This window comes from Pezoporus wallicus, unplaced genomic scaffold, assembly GCF_028554395.1.
Source record: "Pezoporus wallicus isolate ANWC-B61680 ecotype Strahan unplaced genomic scaffold, APGP_CSIRO_Pwel_v1 contig_8188, whole genome shotgun sequence".
Taxonomy (NCBI): Eukaryota; Metazoa; Chordata; class Aves; order Psittaciformes; family Psittacidae; genus Pezoporus; species Pezoporus wallicus.
Window position 1 is genome coordinate 416,310 of NW_026640104.1, and position 25,454 is coordinate 441,763.

The window sequence follows — 25,454 nt, forward strand, 5'->3', positions numbered from 1 at the left end:
TGCAGCCCCTTTAGGCACTGGAGCTGCTCTGAGGTCTCCCCTTCAGGAGCCTTCTCTTCTCCAGGCTGCCCCAGCCCAGCTCTCTCAGCCTGGCTCCAGAGCAGAGCTGCTCCAGCCCTCGCAGCATCCCCATGGCCCTCACTTTCAAGAAGAGTTTTAATTTCAATTTTACCCTTTAAATGAAAACACTGCGCTGGTTCAGCTGACCCATACGGACTGCAGCCATGAAAACCCCGTCTTTCAGAGCGTCTCTCTCTCTTATAAATAAACCTACAAAGCACTCGGGTTGTTTTAAGGGACGTGACCCCCCCCACCCTCAGCTCCCCCGCGGGGCAGCGAGCACCAGTCCTCCAGGCGCCAGAGCGGCGCCCGCCGCCCCTCTCCCGGCTGTTCTCTATGGTGTGGACGTAGTTCCGTGTGCGGGGCCGGTGATGGCGGGGCCGGCGGTCGGGGAGGAGTCGTTCAGCCCCTCGGTGCTGGGCACCAGAGAGCAGTGAGTGGGGCGGGCGGTGGGGCGGAAGGGTTCCTTCACCCCCAAACCGGTATTGGTGGCCGGGAGCAGGAGGCCCGAGCTGGGCCCTGAACACTCGCTCGTAACCCGCAGTTCCCCTCAGCGCATCTCCCGGCTCACAGCGTGTCCCCGAGCAGTTAATCTGTACAGATGATACAATAAGTGGCGTTGCTGTATAGATACAGTGTCTCTCCCGTCTTTCATCTAGACCTTTTCCAGTATACATTGCAATATCTTCTCCTTTCTCTCCCCCGGACCCCAGCTGGGATGCTGCCTATGACAGAGAGCTGCAGACTTTTCAAGACACCGGAGATGCTGGGGAAGTTTGGTAAATAAAATAGCTAAATTAGTTATTAAAAGTAAATAAAATAGCGTGTTTCTATTATTTCTTTATAAATGTAGACATTGCAAAAACATGCAATGTCTGGATAATTCTGGATGTTGGGAAGATGGTGGGAACTTTAGTCTTGAAGCCACCAGTTCCTCTCTTGCCTGATTTTGCAATGGTGATTTCTCAGTTTCACATGGAAAACTGTCATTGTGCAGAGAGTGATGTGTGGTTGTGGTGTATGTGACTGATGGATGTGTTCTTTATCCCTGAGCTCAGGTTTAACTACACAAGTTGCTGGTGCTGATGCCTGTTTTAATATATAGAGTCATGGAATGGTTTCTGTTGGAAGAGACCTTAAAGCTCCTCCAGCTCCAACCCCTGCCACAGGCAGGGACACCTTCCACTAGAGCAGCTTGCTCCAAGCCCCTGTGTCCAACCTGGCCTTGAACACTGCCAGGGATGGGGCAGCCACAGCTTCTCTGGGCACCCTGTGCCAGTGCCTCAGCACCCTCACAGGGAAGAGCTTCTGCCTGATCTCTCATGTAAATCTACCCCGACTTGGTGTTTTGGTGAATTTTAGGGCCATGCAATTAATTTATACAAAGCAATCATGGAGCTGTGACAGTTGTTACCCAAGTGCTTCAGTAAAAGGTGCTTTGCAGATGCTGGAGGGAGGGAGTGATGAAGTCAGTTTGCTCTGCCTTTTGTACAGTTTTGCTGTCTGACTTACCTGAGCCCTTGTTTTTCATAGGTTTGGAGAAGAAAGCATGGCTCGCATCATCAGATGGCTGGAAAAGCAAAAGGTCCCCGTTGATAGCCCTGTGCTTGACATCGGAACTGGGAACGGTGTTTTACTGATTGAATTGGTTGGTATATTACAAACATTCTGCTTTTGATACAGAATTGATGCTTCAGATGGAGTAGTTTAAATACAGCACTTGCAAGTGACAGTAGTAATCATGGCAAGCTGAAACGTAGTTGAAAACCAAAAAGCAAGCAACCAGAAGTGAATCATAGAATCATAGAATCACAGAATAGTTAGGGTTGGAAAGGACCTTAAGATCATCCAGTTCCAACCCCCCTGCCATGGGCAGGGACACCTCACACTACACCCAAGGCTCTGTCCCACCTGGACTTGAACATGTTTTCTTCTTTCCCATCAACAGAACACTGGTTACTGTTCATCAGTTTTTATATTGTCATATGGTTTAAGAGTATGAGTGAAATTAACTTAGTGCTGTTGATACGCCTTGAAGAACATCCTGTCACAAAGACAAGTGGTTCTTAAACAGCCTGGGGGACTTCGGTGTGTAACTGCTTGAACAAGCAGCGCTGTTAGGGGGTGCAGACCTGGGACCAGAACTTGTCTGTTGCTCTACCAAATGGAGACAAGCTGCTTTTTTTTCCCCTAGACGTGCTCCAACTTGTCCTTTCTCAGTGCTGCTCAGAGTGTCAGCACTTCAGATTACAAAATATACAGTATTTCTTTACATCAGTCAGCCTGAGCACCCCATAGTTTATCTTTACCTATTTTCCTACATTTAAAATGCATTTCTTGCTGTTGTTGTGTAAACTACGCCCAGACAAGGAAATGAAGTGGATTAATGCACAGAGTATTCTCCTGTGCAAAGCCAGACCCTTTCTTTGCACTCGGTTCTGATAATAACTCTCACTGTCAATATAAAAAGTGGTTAAAATGAAGGGGTTTTCTTTATAAATCACTTAAAAATGACTTCTTTTCAAGAAGTGTCTGTATCTGTCAGGGTGGAAACCCCTTCCCAGACATACTCTGAAGTGATGTCATGTTTTTGCAGTGATACAATGTGTTTGGAAGTTCCCATTTTTTTTTTCTATTCTTTAGTAACTCCTTTGGTCTAATACTCAGGAGAGCTGGTAAGGGGAGGAGCTGTCATTCTGTCCTACATTCTCCACTGGCTCCACTAGTTACTGTAGAAATGGAAAGGGCTGGACGTCAAAGTCGGGTTCATAATGGAATATTTTAAAACCAACTTTGATTTTTTAAGAGTGTAAAGCCTTTGTAGGCACCAGCTGCCCCACTGCAGCACAGAAATTATATCCTCAGAAGTAGAAATGGCTCATCTCAGTAAGAGAAATGAGCCAAATAACAACGATTCCAGAGGGACCGTGATGCGCTTGTGAGGTGGCCGATGGCAACCTCATGAACTTCAACCATGCCAAGTGCAAGGTCCTACACCTGGCTTGAAGCAATCCCAGGCACAGCTACAGGTTGGGCAGGGAAGAGATTCAGAGCAGCCCTGCGGAGAAGGACTTGGGGGTGTTGGTTGATGAGAAAATTAACATGAGCCGGCTTCAGTGTGCGCTTGCAGCCCAGAAAGCAACCGTATCCTGGGCTGCATCCAAAGGAGCGTGACCAGCAGGTCGAAGGAGGTGATCCTGCCCCTCTACTCTGCTCTTGTGAGACCTCACCTGGAGCATTGTGTGCAGTTCTGGTGTCCTCAACATAAAAAGGACATGGAACTGTTGGAACAAGTCCAGAGGAGGCCACGAGGATGATCAGGGACTGGAGCACCTCCTGTATGAAGACAGGCTGAGGAAGTTGGGGCTGTTCAGCCTGGGGAAGAGAAGGCTGCGTGAAGACCTCATAGCAGCCTTCCAGTATCTGAAGGGGGCCTGTAAGGATGCTGGAGAGGGACTCTTCATCAGGGATTGCTAAATGCAGTGCTCACCAGCTCTATCACTGTGGAAACATCCAACAGAAAAATCTAATTTATAAGCTTTCAACTTTACACTGGCCCCACTTGCAAACCTGGAATTGATTTTCATCCTCTAATGGGAACATGACAACCTGTGAGCTTTTAAAAAATATTAAACTGCTTAAGAGCACCCTTACGTTAAGTACCTTAAAGCACTGCTTGCTTTAATAAGAAGCTTTCAGTCCAGTTCCCATCTGAAAAGTGGCTTCAAAAAAATCACATTGTTTATCGGTGCTAAATAATTCAGGATCTCCCTCTCCTAGCTGATGTAAAAAAAGAATTTTTGTGTTAGCTGCTAGGCTTTGAAAGTCATGTTGGGATTCTCTTGGCAAGCACATTGGTTGCTGTAGAGCAGTTCTGCCTTTGGAGCTGGACTTGCTAATGTGCTAGAAATGGCAACACTGGGAAAGGCAGTCAGACTTCAGCCATGTAGAGCATTAGTAGCACCTCCCTCAAAGGTAGATGCTTGGGGGATGAATTAGACCATGGTCAGAACAGGTAGAGGTGCTGTAGAGTACACTTAGTTGTGGAGCACTAGGCCCTGAGTACTGTTAACAGTAAAGAATATAAATGGGAGTAACAGTAAGAAAATGACATTAAATGCAGGTAGGTCCGGGTAAGACACTGTCAGATCCAGTAGGGAATATTGCACAAAAAGGAGGCTGAAAAGCCACCTGAAAAGCAGCTAATAAAGTGAAAACAGGAAAGACTTTTATACTGTGTAAACTGGCCTCAGTGTCCAGCTAGAAGGCAGAACATCCAGCACACTGCTAAATGTCTTCTACCTACACACTGCAGGGATCTGCCCAACAGTAAGCTTCACAAGAAAGGCTGCTGGAGGTTTCTTCTCTTCTTTCTGCTTGCTTTGGGGGTCTCACATACATAAGAGGGACCCTGTGCTGCGTTTGTAGGTGCAGACGGAGGTCCTACCCCTATCAACATCAGGAGTCTGGAAGGTTGCCCTGCTGACCTAATGTGTTTACCTTCCAAGAATTCCAGCTCTTAAGGAAATGTTCCTGCTGCCACATAGAGCTCTGACCTCTTTTTTATACCCTGAGTATTGTGGGAGCAGACAGTATTAGAAAACTTCTCTAAATGAAGGGTGTTCACCACCCAAGTAAGGGTGTCTACCTGGCTGCACCACAGGCCCAACCATAGCAGCTTTCCAGTACCTGAAGGGGGCTACAAGGATGCTGGAGAGGGACTGTAGTGATAGGACAAGGGGTGATGGGTTCAAACTGAAACAGGGGAAGTTCAGGTTAGATATAAGGCAGAAGTTCTTCCCTGTGAGGGTGCTGAGGCACTGGCACAGGATGCCCAGAGAAGCTGTGGCTGCCCCATCCCTGGCAGGGTTCAAGGCCAGGTTGGGCACAGAGGTTTGGGGCAAGCTGGGCTACTGGAAGGTGCCCCTGCCCATGGCAAGGGTTGGAGCTGGATGAGCTTTAAGGTCCCTTCCAACCCATAACCGGTCTGTGACTCTATGGGGCAGTGCTGATCACACTGCACACTCCCTTCTGCTATTTAATCTGTTAGAAATAGCAGAAGCGTGTTTATAAATAGCACCTTCAGGACAGGAGTCCAGTTGCAGGATGCAGTGTGGTCACGTTTGGCACTTGAGTGAATGATCCCTTCCTGTCCCTCCATAGTCAGGCCATGCAGGTTTAGCAGCATTTAATGTTGTTTATCCTTAAACTTTCCTTCTCTGCCCAGGAGACTATAGGAGTGAATGGGAACTCCCTGAAGTGACTCAAGCTCTTCCTTTTCCAACAGACGAGCTGTTGTGGGAACTCCTCTTCCACCCCCAGGTCTTCAGCACAGGCATCTCAGGAAGCTTGATTTGCTCTGGGGAGGAACGTGGGCAGAAGCCTGAGCAATCCTCTGTTGTTCATTAACTGCAAACAACAAGATCTTTGTGTTCAGATGAAATTACTCCTCAGTTTAGAACAGCTGGTGAGCACTGAGCTCACACAGGGAAAAGGGCTGTGGGAAGGAGGGAGGGTTGTCAAACTCTTGCTGTTGAGGTATCAGCCTTTGGAGCAAGTAGAAACTCAGCTGATTGCTTAATGATAGTTAAAGTCTGTGTATTGTTCACAACCAGACCAAACCTGAGCCTCCTCCCTGTCTCTGCTACTGTCTGCAGCTGGCCTTAAGATCAGAGCTCTTCCTGTTAGCTTTGCATCCAGCCAGACCCACTGACACACGTGATACCCGCATCTGGTCTCTTCAGCTTCTACCTCAGGGTAAAAATGTGTCGCTGCCACCTTCCCACCTGCTTTGCACAAGGGTTGTTGGGATCTCACTGCCTGAGTTTGCTGAACTGGGTTATCATTATCTGCTCTGAAGTTACATTAACAGAAAGTCTCTGTACACTCTTTTATGTGGTGCATAACCTGCCTGAAAGTTGCTGATACAAAGAGCTTGTAGCATGCAAATGATTGCATTCAAGTAGGCATTAGCATGAATAAATTAGAAACATGTAAAGTTTTTGCAGTGGATTTCTGTACTGATAAAATGGGTTACATATTTTAGCTCTTACCATTTGAGAGTTAGAAAACAATTGCTCAATCTCAGATGTTACGTGTCAGAGAAGTTTTCTTCTTATTTTGAAGCATCTGGCATTAGCACATGTTCTCCTCACTGGAAATTCCTGGTTTCTAGGTTACTTTTGGTGCAGATAATAGAGCCTGTTCCCCTCCAGGGTATTCCTTTTCACAGTTCTGCTCCATTTTCCACTTGTTGATCTAAGCCAGCTTTCAGTCAACAGTTCTTTTGAGGAGGTATTGGGCAGAATGGAGTTGTTTCAGCTCATTCCGCCAGCTGTTCAGCTCTTGTAATGCTAACAGGAATACAAATGAGTAAAAGAGGGGGGGGTTCAGTCATTAAGAGGAGGAGAATCATAGAATCAGCCAGGTTGGAAACGCCTTTAAGATGATCAGGTCCAAGCTTTACCCCAGCACTGCCAAGGCCACCACTAGCCCATTTCACTGAGGGCCTCGTCTACATGGTGTGTGAAAGCTTCCAGGGACGGTGACTCCAGCCCTGCCCTGGGCAGCCTGTTCCAATGCCTGAGCACCCTTTGGGGAAGGAATTGTTCCTCAGCTCCGTCTAAACCTCCACTGGTGAAGCTTGAACCCCGTTTCCTCTTGTCTCATCCCTTGTTCCAGGCAGCAGAGACCAGCGCCCTCCTGGCTCCATCTTCCTATCAGGCAGTTGTAGAGAGCAATAAGGTCCCCCCTGAGCCTTGTCTTAGAATCATAGAATAGTTAGGGTTGGAAAGGACCTTAAGATCACCCAGTTCCAACCCCCCTGCCATGGGCAGGGACACCTCACACTAAACCATATCACCCAAGGCTCTGTCCAACCTAGTCTTGAACACCTCCAGGGATGGAGCATTCACAACTTCCCTGGGCAACCCATTCCAGTGCCTCACCACCCTAACAGGAAAGAACTTCTTCCTTATATCCAGTCTAAACTTCCCCTGTTTAAGTTTTAACCCGTTACCCCTTGTCCTGTCACTACAGTCCCTAATGAAGAGTCCCTCCCCAGCATCCCTATAGGCCCCCTTCAGATACTGGAAGGCTGCTATGAGGTCTCCATGCAGCCTTCTCCAGGCTGAACAGCCCCAACTTTCTCAGCCTATCTTCATACAGGAGGTGCTCCAGCCCCTGATCATCCTTGTGGCCTCCTCTGGACTTGTTCCAACAGTTCCATGTCCTTTTTATGTTGAGGACGCCAGAACTGCACACAATACTCCAGGTGAGGTCTCACAAGAGCAAAGGGGCAGGATCACCCCCTTTGACCTGCTGGTCATGCTCCTTTTGATGCAACCCAGGATACGGTTGCTTTCTGGGCTGCAAGCGCACACTGAAGCCGGCTCATGTTCATTTTCTCACTGACCAACACCCCCAGGTCCTTCTCTGCAGGGCTGCTCTGAATCTCTTCTCTGCCCATCCTGTAGCTGTGCCTGGGATTGCTCTGATCCAGGTGTAGGACCTTGCACTTTGCTTGGTCTTTTCTCCAGACTAAACCCCCCCAGGTCCCTCAGCCGTTCCCCATCACAGTTGTGCTCCAGGCCCCGCACCAGCTCCGTTGCCCTTCTCTGGCCATGCTCCAGCACCTCAGTGTTCCTCTTATAGTGAGCAGCCCAGAGCTGAGCACAGGATTCCAGGTGCGGCCTCACCAGCACCCAATACAGGGGGACAATCACTGCCCTGGCCCTGGTGGCTACACTATTGCTGATACAGGCCAGGATGCTGTTGGAATGAGATGGATTATAGGTAGAGAGTACATTTGTTGGGTAAAAATACTGCTAGCACACTGATCAAGATTCTCTGCTTCTGTCCAGGCAAAGAATGGCTTCATGAACCTCACAGGGATTGATTACTCTCCTTCTGCAATACAGCTGTCAGAAAAAATAAGAGAGAAGGAAGGGATGTCCAGCATTAAATTAAAGGTAAGTTCAGAGAGAAAGCTGAGTGAGGAAATAGAAAGCAATTGAACCCAAGATTAAACAACCAAACTGCTACTCAGATGTACTCAGTGTACTATATTAGTGTTGTCTTTTGACGTTCATTTGTGGGAGAACTCTAATCTAATAAATCTCTATTTGCAAGAAGATTTTTGGTCCCTTTTTTATTGCTGTCTGTAACAGTCATTAGGGCTGACAAGATTTCCCTGCTTCTACAGGCAACATTTGGCAAGTTCTCTATTTTAGCTGCTATATTCTGAATGTCACATCTGAGACAGAGGTTGAAATCCTAAGGTGGTAGAATCCAAACAGTAGCTGTGCAGCAGGAGGTTTGGGAATCCCTGCTGGAGCAGGGGGTAGGACCAGAGGTTCCATCCCATGAATCAGCCTTTCATCCTGAGCTCTCTCTCTGCTGAGCTGTTTTACCCTCCAGCTCTGGATCTGCGTCCTGTCTCTGTTCTTGTATGTCAGTTGTAACCTCTTTGTAGCAGCCCTGTCTATTCTTCTCCATTTGTACAGCACCCAGCATGCAGCACCTGCACTTCAATTGCACTTCAATTACGTTAGTTTGAGTTTCAGATGGACAGGTATATACACAGGCTTTACCACAAATAGATCATCACATGATACGTAGAGAAGAAAGAAGCTGTCAGGACATTTTAAGTGTGAAAGGCTGTGAGTTATCCCTTTCCTAAGCACACCTATTGTCAAGTTTGAGGCTTTGTATTTTAAAGTGTTTGCATTAAAGATTCAGGAGCTGCTGAGTAGAAGATTTGTTTTCACAGTTGCAGACTTCTGGTTTAGGTAGAAGACTTCCTGGCTCCATCAGCTGAGCTGTCAGGATTTGAGATCTGTATTGACAAGGGGACTTTTGATGCCATAAGCCTCAATCCTGATAATGCGGTGGCAAAGAGGAAGCAGTACGTGAGATCCCTCTGCAGTGTGTTGAAACCAGAGGGCTTCTTCCTCATAACATCTTGCAACTGGACCAAGGAGGAGCTGTTGAATGAGTTCAGAGAAGGTAAGCAGGTGAACAGAACCATCTGTCCATGTATGGTTGTTTAAGGATGAGTAAATTTTAACGTCTGTGTTAGCATATTGACTCTTTTAGATCAGGGGTAGACAAGGTAAAGCGACCAGTAAATGCTTCAGCCTGTCTTCCCTCAGTTTTCCACAGAAATTAGAACTTCAGGGTTTGCCAGTGCCAACACACTGAGGAAGGACAGGTTTTGTTATACTTTGGAGGATGAGGATTTCAGCCTAGTTACACTGGGGAAGTGTGTACCTGGGTGACACTTCTCCTTTGGCCCTTTAGTACGAGCTCCAGTTCACCCGTCTGATGGCTTTGAAATCAGGACAACATTGCTACCCATATTTAGATGAGCTGGCAAGTCTGTGACCATGATCTTTCATGTCACCTCCTCAGAGACCTTTCTAAGGGTTTTTTCCATGACACTTAGCTCCTCAATCTCATGCCTGAGGCTTGAAGCTCAGTGTGGATCTAAACCAACCATCCCTTCTGGGGAACTAAAACCACTGGCAAATTCCCATCTTTTCTGCCATTAATTTGTGTGAGTCAGCCAGCTAAGAGTTTTATTATCCATGGAAGGCTTTCAGCTGTAGAAAGCAGTGGTGCAGTGTAACAACACAGTCCTATAAACTCCGAGTAACTGCCTTGCAAGTTTTCCAGAAGAATAAAGAATGGTTTGCAAAGGGTTATCCAGGAGGCGAATAAAATGACTTCCTTCTAATAAAAGCATTTTAATTTCTGTCTGGCAGGATTTGAGGTTCTGGAGGAGCTGCCAACACCCAAGTTTTGCTTTGGAGGAAGAATTGGGAACAGTGTAACAGCATTGGTTTTCCAAAGGAAAAAAAAGGGAGGCCATCCATCCTGGACAAATGAGATGAGAAAAGCCTGAACTTTAAACCTGACAGAAAACCTCAGGCGTGTATGTAAATAAATGCTCTTTGAATACACAGTAAAATACTACGTATGGGGCTCTAAGGGGCTGTAAAACATTGCCCTAGGAACATTTCAGCTTTGCATAACTTGCCTGTAAATTCTGTCCTTGCTACAACCTCACTTGTTGTAGGGAAGCTGCAGGTTTGGAAGAGAGAAACGAGGCATTTGGAGTACGGAGACTAACAGAAGTGGATGACATCTGTGTTTGGAACACAAAGATTAACTGTATTTAATGCCTGTATCTCTAATCAGTGACCAAAAGAGGTACAACAAAAACCTCATTTCTCTGTTGTGTGGTTTAGCATGGAGAAGAGAAGGCTCCTTAAGGGGAGACCTTAGAGCAGCTCCAGTGCCTAATGGGGCTGCAGGAAACCTGGAGAGGGGCTTGGGACAAGGGCCTGTAGGGACAGGCCAAGGGGAATGGCTTTAAGCTGCCAGAGGGGAGACTGAGATGAGCTCTTAGGCAGAAGCTCTTCCCTGGGAGGGTGCTGAGGCTGCCCCATCCCTGGCAGTGTTCAAGGCCAGGTTGGACACAGGGGCTTGGAGCAAGCTGCTCTAGTGGAAGGTGTCCCTGCAGGGGACACCAGTGAATGGTCAACCCCCCTTCCAGGCAGGGGGTTGGACCTGGATGAGCTTTAAGGTCCCTTCCAACCCAAACCATTCTAGGATTCTATGGTTCTGTTGTTCTGCATTTTCAGAACACTATTGCTTGCAAAGTAGGGAAATGAGATTTCTTTCTGCCTTTACAAACATGTGTGGGTGACAACAAACTTGTTCTTTCAAACAAAAAGGAGGCCCTATTAGGCAATCAAGTTTTGTTTCACAGGCAAGGTCATGTTTGCTTATCAGAGCATTGCTTCTGGTTTCCAGAGTTCCCCTAGTTCCCAGTGTTCAAGAGCTCTTTAAGCACCAAGGAATACTTTCAGCCCTTTCCTGTGATAGGAAGTAAGGGGTTATTTGCACAGTGATGAGCCTTTTCTCTGTGCTCCCTCTGGTGATGTCTTAAAGGTAGGAATCCTAAATTCTACATCTTTCTGCAAAATGGGATATACTGGTTCTGCTGGAAGGATGGTCTACCAGTGGTGGTGAGAGCATTTAGTCCCAGTGAGTAGCTCTTTGCATGTTTGGTCAGTTGGGTTCCTAACTCAAGCTCTTGCTATCATTTAGGTAACTAATGTAGTAAAATGTACAGTATCTGCCCAGCAAACTTCCAGCAGCCGACGGGAATGCTGTGACATGCGAATAGTGACTCAGACAGAGGATTTTTGATGGATTAGTACAAAGGATTCAAAGTAAACTACTGATAACCTCAATCAGAAGAGTACAGCATTTTTGTAGCCAAGTTGGCATCAGGTACAGTTAAACCAAGGAAATTGTAATTGGCAAGTGCTCTGGCAGGATACATTTAAGGCATCTGCTTTATTCCCATCTGTAATCTGTGCTAATGAAGGCACGGTATGTCTTTGATCATGGAATGAAAAGAAAGTCATAGCTTCTCCTTTAATCAATTAAGAGGAATTCAACTCCAGATTCACACTCCAGATACGTAAGGTTCAGGGCAAGTATTGTTTTCTCCTCTTTCTAGGATAGATGATTAATACATTTTCTTCCCTAGCTAATGTTTTTATATCATTTTTAAGGCTAAAAATAAGCTTCCTATAATGGTTCCACAGACATTTTAGCATCAGAAATCATGTCCATGCAAGTTGTATGATCAAGCATGGGTTTTAACAAGGCATTTGGAAGCAATGAGAGTAATTCACTGTTTTCTCTTGCCGTCATGTGGCTGTTCCTCAGATGTTCTGGAGAACTACTGTGTTTCTTTTTGCCATTATTTCCTCCTATATGAATACAGTTTCTATCAGGGAGGCTTCTTAGTGTGGGGAAAGAGAAGCAACCTTCTTTTGCAGCCTAACTCATGGTCATGGCTTATGGAGGGCTTCCACTTAAAGCATTTCCCCACCACATCTGGGCTACCTATAGCTCCATTGGCAGCAATTCTTCAGATATGTGGTTCTTCTGCTTTACATTTGGCATTACAGGATCCAGTGATAAGGTGGAGATACACACACTAATGTCACCACTAAAATGGAGTGGAAATGAGTGGAAAAATGGAGTGGCTTTCCCATGTGGAAAGGTTTTAATTCCTAAATTTGTCACAGACTCCAATAAGCACTCAAGTTATTGGTTGAAACCAAGGATTTCTGCATCTGGTCTATAGTTTGCATATTCTTTCACAGGCCAAAGCACTTTCAAGTATCACTTGAGAGTAGAGAAATGCTTGTAAAACATGTTACAGGAGATTTATTTTAAGGCAATAATAACCAAAGAGTTACTATTTAAAATCTGCCCTGTTGGAAACCTGATATTTGATGAATAAGGGAGTCAAGGTACAGCTCTGATACTGACCTAAGCAATGGCATTTTTTCTGACTAGTAGGGTTTGGAAATGACATGTTAAAGAATGTCCTTAATTTGGGGTGGTTCGTCATGGTAGATGGCTCTTTATGAAGGTATGATCTCTATATGGATGCTGGATGTGGCTGCCCCATCCCTGGCAGTGTTCAAGACTGGACACAGGGGCTTGGAGCAGCCTGCTCTTGTGGAAGGTGTCCCTGCCTGTGGCTGGGGTTTGGAACTGGATGAGCTTTAAGGTCCCTTCAACCCAAACCATTCCAGGGTTCTATGATAAATGTTAATGCTGTTCAGTGAAAAAAAACCTTAAAAAAGAGGCTTCATAGTAGTTCACAAAGGCTGGGATCTTCATGACTACCCAGTTGTGTGACTCTTGGTCTTAGCAGAATAAATGCAGTAATAGCAATACAGTTTACTCCTATTGTTTTGCTGCCTGAAAACTGTATATGTGATTTTACTGTCAAATATGAGATTTGTGGGTAGTAAAACTAATGTCTTCCATGGATCTCAACAGCGTTGAGCCCACAGGTTTTTCCCACAGTACTGGGTTTAGGGTGGGATGATGCTACAGAGCTGGCAGATCTTTCTGGATCTGGGTATAGTTTTGCCTCAAATATAGGCAGAGCACAAAGGGTTTGTGTTCCCTTCTTGATGGACAACATGCTGGAGGATATGATTCTCTCAGTGCCAGTGGGCTTTGCATCTGGTGTCGTGAGCCACATGCCAAACTCAATGAGATGCCTGGATAGACTGGAAAGGGAAGGCAGGTGTTAGCCAGTGTCCTCCAGAGGGATCCAGAGCCCTGGAATGAAATTTCTCCCTTTCTCCTTAAGAAATTAAACCTCAAGATCAGTTGCAGGCTAAATCTCACTTCAGTCAGGTTTGGTGGTAGTGTATGCAACTCCAGTGATACTTGAACCACTTGGTACTGGTAGATGTGAGCTGGCTTGGTGGATTGTGGTAGCCTCTCCCTCTGTACTGAAAAGATTGCTACTGAAAGTGCTTGGAGTATTCTACCCCGGATTTTATGGGGTGTATCAAGGAAGTGAACTGCCAGGATGAAATACCTGAAAGAGGAGACAAGTGAAATGAATGAAATAATTGGGGAAGTCAGATCTTGGGGATGTCAGATCTAGGGGAGTTTCTACACATGGGACTCTGCTGGAGTGGAGGGTAAATAGGTTCTCAAGACAAAAAGCCTTTGTCCTTTCAGCATCATTGTACCTTCTTCAAGCAAATACTTCTATAATCGCGTTATATAAATTAAAAAGTGAGAAATACCAGACACAACTGAATGAAATGGAAAATTCACAGGGAAGGATGTTCCTTTAGTCCTTGATTTCCCTTTTGGTGACTTCCTATCTGTGAGAAAGTAATGGTCCTTAAGAAGCAGGTATAGTGAAGTTCAGTGTTATCTATAGGCTGTTTTATGAATGTGTTTGGAAGGCTTAGAAGATGTGGAATTACTATTCTGTTCTTGAAGTTCAGTGTAGTTCTGTGCTGTAAAATGAAGAATATCCACAAGTTATGGGGTTTTCTTTGAAGAGCTGTTGGGTTCCATCAGAAACACCAATGGAATTATGGCAGCTGCTCTTTCAGGCAGGGCCGGCAATGATGGAGTACGTAACAACAGGTTTCCTGTCCCATAGGAGAATATTTCTTCAAATCATTATTGATATGAGAGCATCAAGTTGAAATAACTTTGCATTATGGGCTCACCCTCTCAACTTCAAATCCAGTGTTGCAGCACTATTTCTGAACACCAGGAATGGCACATGGATTATGTCACAGGATTTGGGGTATTTCAAAAGGACACTCTCAGCTTTTTTACTTTTTAATTTATCAATTAATAAATTTTAAAGAGGATTTTAAACTTTGGCTTTAACCTGCCAGAGGAGAGACTGAGATGAGCTCTTAGGCAGAAGCTCTTCCCTGTGAGGGTGCTGAGGCGCTGGCACAGGGTGCCCAGAGAAGCTGTGGCTGCCCCATCCCTGGCAGTGTTCAAGGCCAGGTTGGACACGGGCTTGGAGAAAGCTGCTCTAGTGGAAGGTGTCCCTGCCCGTGGCAGGGGTTGGAGCTGGATGAGCTTTAAGGTCTCTTCCAGCACAAACCAGTCTGGGATTCTGTGAACTGGCAAATGAGGCAATGAACTGAAACCTAGAACTTAGAACAACTGGGCTTTGTATCAGGTGTGCAGGGTGAAGCCATGTGTATCTATCCATATGTATATCTATCCATGCATATATCCGTGCATGTATCTATCCATGTGTGGATAGATACCTGTGAAGCTACAAAGCTGAGCTGACACAGCTTCTTCAGGGTTATTTTAATGTGAGGATGAGTTCTTGAGTAGCTTTTCTGGTACATTAGGCACAGCATGCTTTTCTTCATTGCTGACACTGGCTTCCATGTATTTCCATGTTCCAGGAATGCACTGGCAGCACTGGAGCCATTGTAAGGCAAATCTCTGTATATATATACTCCACTATGTCCGTTTTACTGTGTTCCAGGGTGCCTAGTAAAAGACTGCCAAAATGTATGTTATTTCATACCAGACAAAATCTTTAAGTACAGTATTTAGCAACATACAGCACATTTTTCAGTGTTTTGGCACTCACATTGCTTTCCTAATCTTGGCATGCCAAAAGGTAAAGAACACGACTTGTTACAACAAGAACTGCTTTATTTTATAGCCCCTCTAAGCACTGCTACATATCCAACCGTCTCCTGTGAAATATGTGGGGAGCACATAGAGAATAAATGGGCCAGGGCTTTGCATTGCCATGAGGAGATCTGCCACTGGGTTTCCATTGCTTGCTGCTTTTGGGGGGGGGGGGGGGGGGGGGATAAGAAAAGGGGAGAGCTCTGTCTTATGCCTTGGCTGGAATTACATTGAGCACAACCTGCCCCTCGTTGGTAGCAGCTAAACTGAAGAACAATTAATGGCTACCTAAGGCTTTCAGTGAAGATGAGGTGGTGTAGCCTCAAGACAAAAGAGGAAAAGGAACACTGGTGTATTTTAGTTGACACAAAGAAGGAGAAAGCAACCTGTGGCTTAATTTCCATTTGTTAGGTAACAACAGAGCTTCAAATGAGCCCATTTTAGGTTACTGGAAATTAAAGTGAGTGCTGTCAGGCAAACAAATGATGTAGCCACAAGGCAGCATATAAATTCAGGATAATCTCAAGTGCATAAACCCGTACTGGAGAGCCAGAGCTAATAAATGCTAGTGAGGGAGCACAAATGAACCTCAGCACAGTCACTCCAGCAGCCAGGTATTCATGGACAGTGTCATGTGTCAGAAGTGAGAAGAATGTGTATTTATTGAGTAGTTTGTAATGTTGGTAGGGTTGTGAACTGAAAGCTCTTATTAGTGGCACAGAGACATGCACACATGGTGTGATAAGCCCACATCCAGCCCCAAACAAGGAGTTTCAAGAAGGATCTAGGCTCTTTTGCCCCAATTTGCAGTGGTACTTCCCCTCACTGACTGCTGTCCTACCCAAGAGCACCTCAACTCCCTGGCTGCTGCATGCCCAAAGCATTGTGTGCTGCTTTTGGGGATGCCCACAGCTGCCTTGGGTTTTGTGAATGATGGACAACTCACTCTTGGCTTTTCTTAAGCTGATTCATGGCTGACAGAGTGATGAGCTCACTCAGGTGAGAGGTCTAGTTGTTTTATCCATCAACTGTTCCCAGGGCAGATGTAGCTCAGCAGTTGTGACCTCTGCCAAGGCACAGAGGGAGGCAGTCAGCAAGTGAAGGGGAGAGATGAAAGACAAAGCTGTTGTGTGTGCAGCAAATAACCTGTGAAAACCTTGTTCAGCCTGGAGAAGAGAAGGCTCCTGAAGGGGAGACCTGAGAGCAGCTCCAGTGCCTAAAGGGGCTGCAGGAAAGCTGGAGAGGGGCTTGGGACAAGGGCCTGTAGGGACAGGCCAAGGGGAATGGCTTGAACCTGCCAGAGGGGAGACTGAGATGAGCTCTTAGGCAGAAGCTCTTCCCTGGGAGGGTGCTGAGGCACTGGCACAGGGTGCCCAGAGAAGCTGTGGCTGCACCATCCCTGGCAGTGTTCAAGGCCAGGTTGGACACAGGGACTTGGAGCAAGCTGCTCTAGTGGAAGGTGTCCCTGCCCGTGGCAGGGGTTGGAGCTTAATGAGCTTTAAGGTCCCTTCCAACACAAACCATTCCAGGATTTCATGATTTTATGAAAGGATTTTAAAGTTTGGTGCAAATCCCATCGTATGCCAAGTGTAGTAAGAACTACAGTCCTCATATACCCCTCTCTGCACAGCAACACTTCACTTGTTTAGGGAATTGGGTCTCCTTGGTTCAGGTACTCCCTGACCTAGAATACACTGATCACAGTTCAGTTCAGACATGTGCTTGTTCCCTGGGTATGAAGTACTTGTTGAAGATACTTCTGCTTCCTGTTATGTAGGGTCTGCGGGTTTCAGGATTTCCCCTGAAACTGGAGTGTGGTGTCTGAAACTGGTCTGTGTTTTGTGCTGTTGGAGACCTTCAGTGGAGCCACAGTGTCCCTGTGAGTACAATACCAGGCAGAGTCAGGTGACTGGAACATCATCCTCGGAGCAGGACGCTCCGACTCTCTCCTTTGCCTTGGGCGAGTCCCTTGTGTGCATTCCTCACCTGGCAGAAGAAGGATAAAAGCATAAATAACTGGCATTGCAGAGGCGCTCAGAACAGCTCAGAGTTGAGGGTCATTGTGGAAAGGACACTTCTGAAATTACTAGCATTGTTCGTGTGACTTGAGTAACAACAAACTGGAGCAGACAGCAAAGCGTTAGAAAGGCTACACCAAAAGCAGCCAAATCCTGTCTGCTGGAAGGGAAGGAAATGGTGTCAGTCCACAGGGCCTAGCACCAAAACATCTAACTGTTTTAATGGCTTGGACCCCAGTATCATTTCAGAAGGCCCATGGGGATCTTGAGCTTTTTCTTCCCCATCTCTGTAAGGAAGGCTCCCAATCAGTGGGTAGCAAAGGCGCTGACATCTGAGACAAAAACACAAATTAAATCAGCTCAGCATTGAATTGCATTTGCTGTTTGCACTGACTAAACCCTCATGCACAGCTCCTTAATGCTTGAAAATGATTTCCACCTCTTCTGACAAGGACCTTCTGCACTGTCACCAGAGCAGGGACCAACCTTTACATTTAATTAATGTTACTGAAAATACTCTCTGTGGAAAACAGGCTTATGCTTTGGCATTGGTCTTTCACACACACTGGGAATGCTGCACAGCCAGATCATCTGTCAGGAAGCACAAGGATGAGAGGTAGAAAATGCTGGGTTTGGACCGAGCTGCGGAAGCAGACAGGAAGTAACTTTCTGCTTGGTTCTTGGAGCCCAAGCCTGCACTGCAGCCATGGGAATGGATTCAATTATGCTGCAAGCTTTATTACTGAAATATTCAGCAGGGAAACCAGAAGAAAACATTTTCAAACTTGATTCCCGAAGTTTCAGAAAAGGATTTTGCAAGCATTTTATTTCTCCCAGTTTCAGTATGTGGTAAAAAGGGCAAATATTGAGTGGGATGGAGGAACTTCATGCAAAAGCCCCTTCAGATCAATTAAGCCCTTCCTCCTGCTCATAGCACACTCACACCACACTCCTGTCTAATTTTATATGTACTGGCTATGGAGCCACTTTTGGTGGGATAAGTTCCGGCTACCCTGGCAGGAGCTCTTCCCCTGTTAAATTTTCTCCCACTGCTTGTGCTTGCCTACTTTCTCTATTACCTGAAATACTAACCAACAGTCTTCCTGCACATTTACTTCACAGAATCCCAGCCTGGTTTGGGTTGGAAGGGACCTTAAAGCTCATCCAGCTCCAACCCCTGCCACGGGCAGGGACACCTTCCACTAGAGCAGCTTGCTCCACGCCCCTGTGTCCAACCTGGCCTTGAACACTGCCAGGGATGGGGCAGCCACAGCTTCTCTGGGCACCCTGTGCCAGCGCCTCAGCACCCTCCCAGGGAAGAGCTTCTGCCTAAGAGCTCATCTCAGTCTCCCCTCTGGCAGGTTCAAGCCATTCCCCTTGGCCTGTCCCTACAGGCCCTTGTCCCAAGCCCCTCTCCAGCTTTCCTGCAGCCCCTTTAGGCACTGGAGCTGCTCTCAGGTCTCCCCTTCAGGAGCCTTCTCCAGGCTGACCCAGCCCAGCTCTCTCAGCCTGGCTCCAGAGCAGAGCTGCTCCAGCCCTCGCAGCATCTCCATGGCCTCCTCTGCACTCGCTCCAACAGGTATTTATCCGGTATCGTGGGCCATGGCTCAGCAGGGCAGGACATCCAGGGTGCTGCTGAGTGACACAGCTAAAGCCTCCCTTGCCACTCAGTGTGCACATGTCCTTACTTGTTCCTACTCCTCCCCAGCAGTGTGCCCGGTCATCCAGCTGGGTGGGTGAAATTTAGCCCCAGATTCATTCCCGTTGACATCTGTGCTGTCTGCTTGCATATGCTCAAGATTAATGTTTAGGCTCTGTTTTGTAATGAGCTCTAAATCTTCCTTCTAGCTGTCATGTAGTTTCCTTGTTCACTAATTACATTCACTCTTGGAAGAAGCCTACGTGCTGTGCGCAGCTCAGCTTGGATGGAAGATGTTATTGTCACAGCAGATTGCTTCTAAGGGCCGTCTCCCAAGTGAAGCTGAGCAGACGTGGCTCTAAATACCACAGAGGACCCATCGCCACCTTCAGTTCAGCCCGGCAGCATTTTGCAGAGCTTGTGTAATGTCAAATACACCTTCCAAAAAGAAATGCTGGAAAAGCGGTTGGAGCAAAGTGCAGAGGAGGCCATGGAGATGCTGCGAGGGCTGGAGGAGCTCTGCTCTGGAGCCAGGCTGAGAGAGCTGGGCTGGGTCAGCCTGGAGAAGAGAAGGCTCCTGAAGGGGAGACCTGAGAGCAGCTCCAGTGCCTGAAGGGGCTGCAGGAAACCTGGAGAGGGGCCTGGGACAAAGGCCTGTAGGGACAGGCCAAGGGGAATGGCTTTAACCTGCCAGAGGGGAGACTGAGATGAGCTCTTGGGCAGAAGCTCTTCCCTGTGAGGGTGCTGAGGCGCTGGCACAGGGTGCCCAGAGAAGCTGTGGCTGCCCCATCCCTGGCAGTGTTCAAGGCCAGGTTGGACACAGGGGCTTGGAGCAAGCTGCTCTAGTGGAAGGTGTCCCTGCCCATGGCAGGGGTTGGAGCTGGGTGAGCTTTAAGCTCCCTTCAACCCAAACCGTTCTCGGATTCTATGAACAATGGTGGAACATAACGGAGTGGGATCATTTGCCGACCCCCCCGGTGTGTCTGTGGCTGATGCTGTGCACCCGTGACGCCCTAAATCACCTCACTGCGGGGACCCGCCGTTCATGTCTGACAGAGCCCACCTCTGCTCCTCCCCGTCCCGGCCGTGCCACCAGGAGTCACTCTCGGCCTCCGCACGGGGCCGCGCTCCCCAGCCGTGTCCCCGCCGGTGCATGACCGGGCCGGGGATGGCCGAAGGCTGCATCTCAGGGCTCCCCTCACCCCACCGCTCCCCACATCGCTTGCTTCTATCATTTAGGGGATTTATTCCCCTCACACGCTGTGTCCGGGCGCTGTTCCCCACTGCGCTCTCCCGCTCCTCCCCTTTACCTCACACGGCCGCTCCTCAGCGTGGGTCCCCTCCGCGCTCCTCAGGTGCGGGCCGGGCCGGGCCCAGCCTCCGCCGGCGCCGCTCAGGAAGTGACAAGCGCATTTCCTCCTCCCTCCTTCCCTGCTCTCCCTCCCTCCGCCCGGCCCTGCGCCCGCCCCGCCCGCAGCACGGCGGCGGCGGCGGCAGAGCAGCTCCGAGAGCCGGCCCGGCCGGGCCGCGCCGCCGCCACCACGGTAAGAGCCCGTGCGGAGCGGGGCCAAGCGCGGAGCGGGGCCGGGCCGCGCTGACACTCGCGGTGCGGGGATGCGCGGGGGGTCCCGCTCGCAAGGAAGCACCCTTTGTCCGCACCATTCCGCGGCTGCCCTGCACGGGGGGCGGCTCGGACGGCACTGGGGGGGGGGGGCAGCCTCGAACCGGTTGCTGCGCATCCTCCGCCCGGGCGGAGCCGCCTTTGTGCCCCGGGGACAAGCGGGTCGCGGCGAGCCCCCCCCTGTGCTGCGCGGTTCGGGCGCGGAGGAGCCGCCCCAGCGCCCCGAGGGAGGGTGATGGGCAGCGGGTGTGTGTGTGCCCGGTGCGGGCGGAGCAGAGCCGGGGGAAGGTCCCGCTCTGCGAAGTTTCGCCTTTGGGGAGCGAGCGTTCCGCTCCCCCTGCGATGGCACTGCCCTTGCCTCTGTAATCTCTTCCTCCCGACGCTTCAACACGTGCTTTCCGTCCTCCGGGCACCGAGTGATGTTTAACGGGGCTGCGCCGCGGGTGTCGGTATAGAACACCCAGCATGAGGGGTCTGGCGGCCCAGGGGAGCGGTAGACGTGATTGAGCATCCCTGCAGAGATGCTCTCCGGGGCTGTCGGTGCCAAGCCATGCTCTTCGTGCCTGGCACATACAGCCGTAAGAGGAAACAGGCAGCGACGGAGGGGTGCAGCCCTGTGCCCCCCATGGGTCCCAGCATAGCGTCCTGGCTGCAGAGTTGTCCTATAAAGTCCATCGGTCTTGTTTGCCCGCTCCCTGACGCCAGGTTGTTCAAGTTGCACAGTGTCGAAGATTCCATGGATAAAGGTTTCATGAATACGGGTTTTCTCCTCAATAATCGCAATTCCTTGTTGGAAAGGGAGCTTGCAGCACCACGGTGCCTGTCCCGCGGTAGCGCCGCCGTCTCTCCCCGTGCCGTGCGGTCTCCACAGACGCTGGTGTACCTTGGCAGCTCATCCCCTCCTTAGGAAATCCTCTGGAGTATAAAGCGAGTGTAATTTGTTCTGAGCTCGGCTGATAGACGGAGCTTCGGCTGGCGATGGAAACCAGATGTGCATATTTTCCTTTTGAATCCTCAAACGATAACTAAAGTCTTATTTTGACAGATGAAAAACTCCTTGCAGACCGCAGAGGTAACACAGTGAAACCACGGAGGGCTCCGAGCACCTCCGCTCTCCTCTCACCAATACTCTGAGCTCAGGAGGTTGCTGCGACATTCCCCCCTATGGTAAAGCACAAGATTCCCTTGGCCTGCCTCTGACATGGGCAGAAATATGTACCAGGGGTTGGCTGAGGGCTGGAAAGAGAAACAAAGAAACCCCAAAACAACGCCGATGGTGTTTCTAGGGAAAATATTTAGGGTGGGTCATGAAACAGATTAATTGGAGAGATAGTGAAAAACCTGAATTTCAGAGCGGTTTGCCCTGTCCTTGCCTGTCCTGGCTCACTGTGGGTTTGAACAGAGCTTCTGGTTTATTTCTCTGTTTGTAAAAGTCCTCTGGAGGCTGAAGATGCTTGTGGTGGTGGGTGTGCTAGACTTGGCTCCAGCATGGCAGGCTCAGGAGTGCAGGATTAGGGCTGTGCATGGGATCATAGAATCATGGAGTGGTTTGTGTTGGAAGGGACCTTAAAGCTCACCCAGTTCCAACCCCTGCCATGGGCAGGGACATCTTCCACTAGAGCAGCTTGCTCCAAGCCCCTGTGTCCAACCTGGCCTTGAACACTGCCAGGAATGGTGCAGCCACAGCTTCTCTGGGCACCCTGTGCCAGCGCCTCAGCACCCTCCCAGGGAAGAGCTTCTGCCTAAGAGCTCATCTCAGTCTCCCCTCTGGCAGGTTAAAGCCATTCCCCTTGGCCTGTCCCTACATCCCTTGTCCCAAGCCCCTCTCCAGGTTTCCTGCAGTCCCTTCAGGCACTGGAGCTGCTCTAAGGTCTCCCCTTCAGGAGCCTTTTCTTCTCCAGGCTGACCCAGCCCAGCTCTCTCAGCCTCACAGCCTGTTCACCCCATGCTGGAGGCACTTTAATGGGAGAAGGACACAACCTCCTTGCTTTCAAAAGTGGGGGAAAAAACCCCAAGCAGACACCCCAGTCTAAACAAACTGCTGTGGAATCGTTTCCAGCTCTCCGCTTCAAAAGAGAAGAGGACTCCCCACCGAGCACAGCCACGTGGAGCATGGCCATGCGTGCTGGCGGCTCTGCAATAGAATCCCTGGATCCAGACTTCCTCACTTCCAGGTTAAACGCAGAGCAGGGAGGGAAATCTGGCGATTCCCAGCTCTGCACTGGGCCAAGGTGTCTAGAAACCACACCAGTTATAGAAAGCAGATGGCCTTTGGGAGAAAGATCAGGCTGTTGAATGCAGAACTTTGCATGGAAAATCAGGGAGAATTAATGCAGCAGATAATTGATTTGTGTGAGTGAGATCCAGATGTTTATCTATGGAGATCAGGCAGACTGTGGGGCAGAGCCAGTGCTGATGGAGGCTAATTTTCAGCTTTGGAAACCTGCATACATCAATACATGTGCATAAACATGCAAATAGAATCATAGAATCCCAGACTGGTTTGGGTTGGAAAGGACCTTAAGATCATCCAGTTCCAACCTGCCATGGGCAGGGACACCTCACACTAAACGATGTCACCCAAGGCTCTGTCCAACCTGGCCTTGAACACTGCCAGGGATGGAGCATAAACCACTTCTTTGGGCAACAATAGGTGGACATACACTGATATAATTCCCCAAATCTGCTTCAGTCAATTACATGTAATTCACTGTTTTTAGTATCACAGGCTTGCTTTGCTTGTGGACAGATTTAGATAGAATGAGACATACACCTTTTTGCCCGAACACCCATATTTCTGTGCAGAAATACGTGGCCTTAAGGCTGATGGAGAGGGGATGAGGTTTAATCCAGTTTGTCCATTTTATTATTACTGGTTGACTCCTGAATTCTCAAATGACAGCTGTGTGGTTTGAGGCTGTTCTTCCTTTTCACTTCCTTCTTATCATGTGCTGTAGAGTTTCTCGATCTTCATTGCGATGGACGCAGTTGGTCGTTCCCTTGTCAAATGTCAGGTAGAAAAGAGGATGCCCTGGGTTGAAAGGGTTGGTTTTGGGTTTGTTCCCTTCCCTTTTCACATGGTTTATAGAATGGTTTTGCTGGGAAATAGCCCCAGTGAAATGTTAATCTGTGGCAGAGCAGACTTTGGACCGACTGGCTGGGGCAGGGCTAGGTGCCAGAGATGCTCACAGCTCCTTGGAGAGCTCAGCCTGGAGGGCTTGGGTCTCCTTCCCACATTGCAGAAGAGCAAGAGGGGAAGCAGAACCTCTGCATCAGGTCTGCACTCAGCAGGACTCTCCCCTAGGGTGAAAACACCTCCAGAATGACAATCCACATTTATATCTGTGGCCATGGGGGGACCAGTCCATCAGAGGAGCTGAGGAGGTCACTCCTTTGAAGCTCCTCAAGCAAGTTCTCCTCTTGGCTGACTTATTTTTGCTCTTTTCTCCCCCAAAACGGGCAGGAGGAGGAAGAGGAAGCAAAGCTGCTGACTCGGGGAAACACAACGAGAAGGAGGAGGGCTGTTGAGCAGCAGAGGGCTGTGTCTACCCGTGGTCCTCCGTGCCTGGCCCGATGCAGTGGTGGAGCGTTGTAGCAATAGCCATCCACTGGCAGCCTCCCCTAGCACGCTGTAGGTTGTGTTGCAGGGGTCCCTGTGGGGCTGTGCTAAAACACCACCAAACCAACAGCTCCTCCAGCACGTCTGCTCCCCAGAGAGCTAAATATAAACTGATCAGGCAAAGGGAAGGGAATTTTCCATCCTGCTACTTACTCATCTGGGCCTGACGGGGCAATCAGTCTTCCTGGGCAAGGCTCCCTGCTTGAGCCCGCTCCCCAGCACAGCTCTCTATGGAGATGAGACCTTCCATAAATTCCTTGGAGGAGGTCAGAGCAACCCTGCTGCACTCAAGTATCCCTATGAGCAGTGTTGTAATGTGAAAAAGGACTTTTCCAAGGTCACAGTGCACCCGGCTGCCCACGACCCGGCTGGGTGTGCAGAGCAGCAGTGCAGAGCGTGGCTCTGGTGCGGTGAATCGGGGAGCAGATCCACGGGCTGGTTTGTTTTTCCAGACTTTATGAGTTGGCTGCCTCCAGAGAGACAAGAATTCCCAAGCAGGAGTTGTTTCTGAAGGCCTGCCAAGCTGGTGTGAGCTCTGATAGCGCAGGCTTGCATGTGGGAGCCTTTAGTCATCAACTGGCGAAGTGGGCATTGAGCATTAAGTGTCATCATGGAGTTAATTTAACGCAAGCGTTTGTTCTGGCTTCAGGTGGTTGATCCATGAGTCAAAGCCTGTGAAGTTTGATATGGTTCATATGTAAGATACCACATCTTATGCATCTATCTTGAGAGGGGCTTTGGACAAGGGCCTGTAGGGACAGGACAAGGGGAAGTGGCTTTAAGATGAAATAGGGTAGATTTGGATTAGACATTAGGAATAAATTCTTCAGTATGAGGGTGCTGAGGCGCTGGCACAGGGTGCCCAGAGAAGCTGTGGCTGCCCCATCCCTGGCAGTGTTCAAGGCCAGGTTGGACACAGGGGCTTGGAGCAAGCTGCTCTAGTGGAAGGTGTCCCTGCCTGTGGCAGGGGTTGGAGCTGGATGAGACTTAAGGTCCCTTCCAACACAAAGCAGCCTGGGATTCTGTGCTCTAGCATGTGCTATATAAGACAAATAAGATGAGATATGTTAAAAGTTGAAGTGCATGGAAGGAGGAGCCTGCATCAGACTGACCTGGAGGAGCCCCAAAGCCTGCATGAAGTGTGGCTGCTCCGGCACCACAGGCTGTGGGTCCCTGCACCCATGGGTAGGGGAGCACTCAGGCAAGTTTGTCTCCATAATTGCCATATTTGAGTAGTATTTTAAGAACTGGTTGAGCCAGTGCAAAAAAAAACTGTTCTGGTGCATTGAGTTTCTGTGCATTTTCCCTAAACCAAAAAGCACCCAAGAGAAACTTGGTCATGGTTTTTGCTTTTGGAGGATTAAATATAGCAGCATCATTGGTGTCACTCCTCTGTAGTCCATTTGAAGCATCCCTTGGGCTGTATCATTCCCTATATTCATGGATCTTGGCCATAGCTTTTGCTTTCAGCAG

General features: G+C 48.8%; 2 protein-coding genes across 2 annotated transcripts in view; both read left to right on the top strand.

Annotated features, from left to right (window-relative positions):
* Positions 1-333: 333 nt before the first annotated feature.
* EEF1AKMT2 (EEF1A lysine methyltransferase 2) lies at positions 334-10,287 on the top strand. The gene is given in 7 exon segments (XM_057417380.1): positions 334-493; positions 774-839; positions 1,594-1,708; positions 7,923-8,030; positions 8,850-9,066; positions 9,825-9,922; positions 9,925-10,287. Coding segments are annotated over 7 exon segments (690 nt in total). The 5' UTR covers positions 334-431; the 3' UTR covers positions 9,949-10,287.
* Positions 10,288-20,158: 9,871 nt separating this feature from the next.
* Positions 20,159-25,454, top strand: part of FAM53B (family with sequence similarity 53 member B) — a 47,559-nt gene continuing 42,263 nt past the window's right edge. Inside the window, exon 1 of the mRNA XM_057417374.1 lies at positions 20,159-20,285. The gene's annotated coding sequence lies outside the window, so the exon portion shown is untranslated. The remainder of the gene's footprint in view (positions 20,286-25,454) is intronic.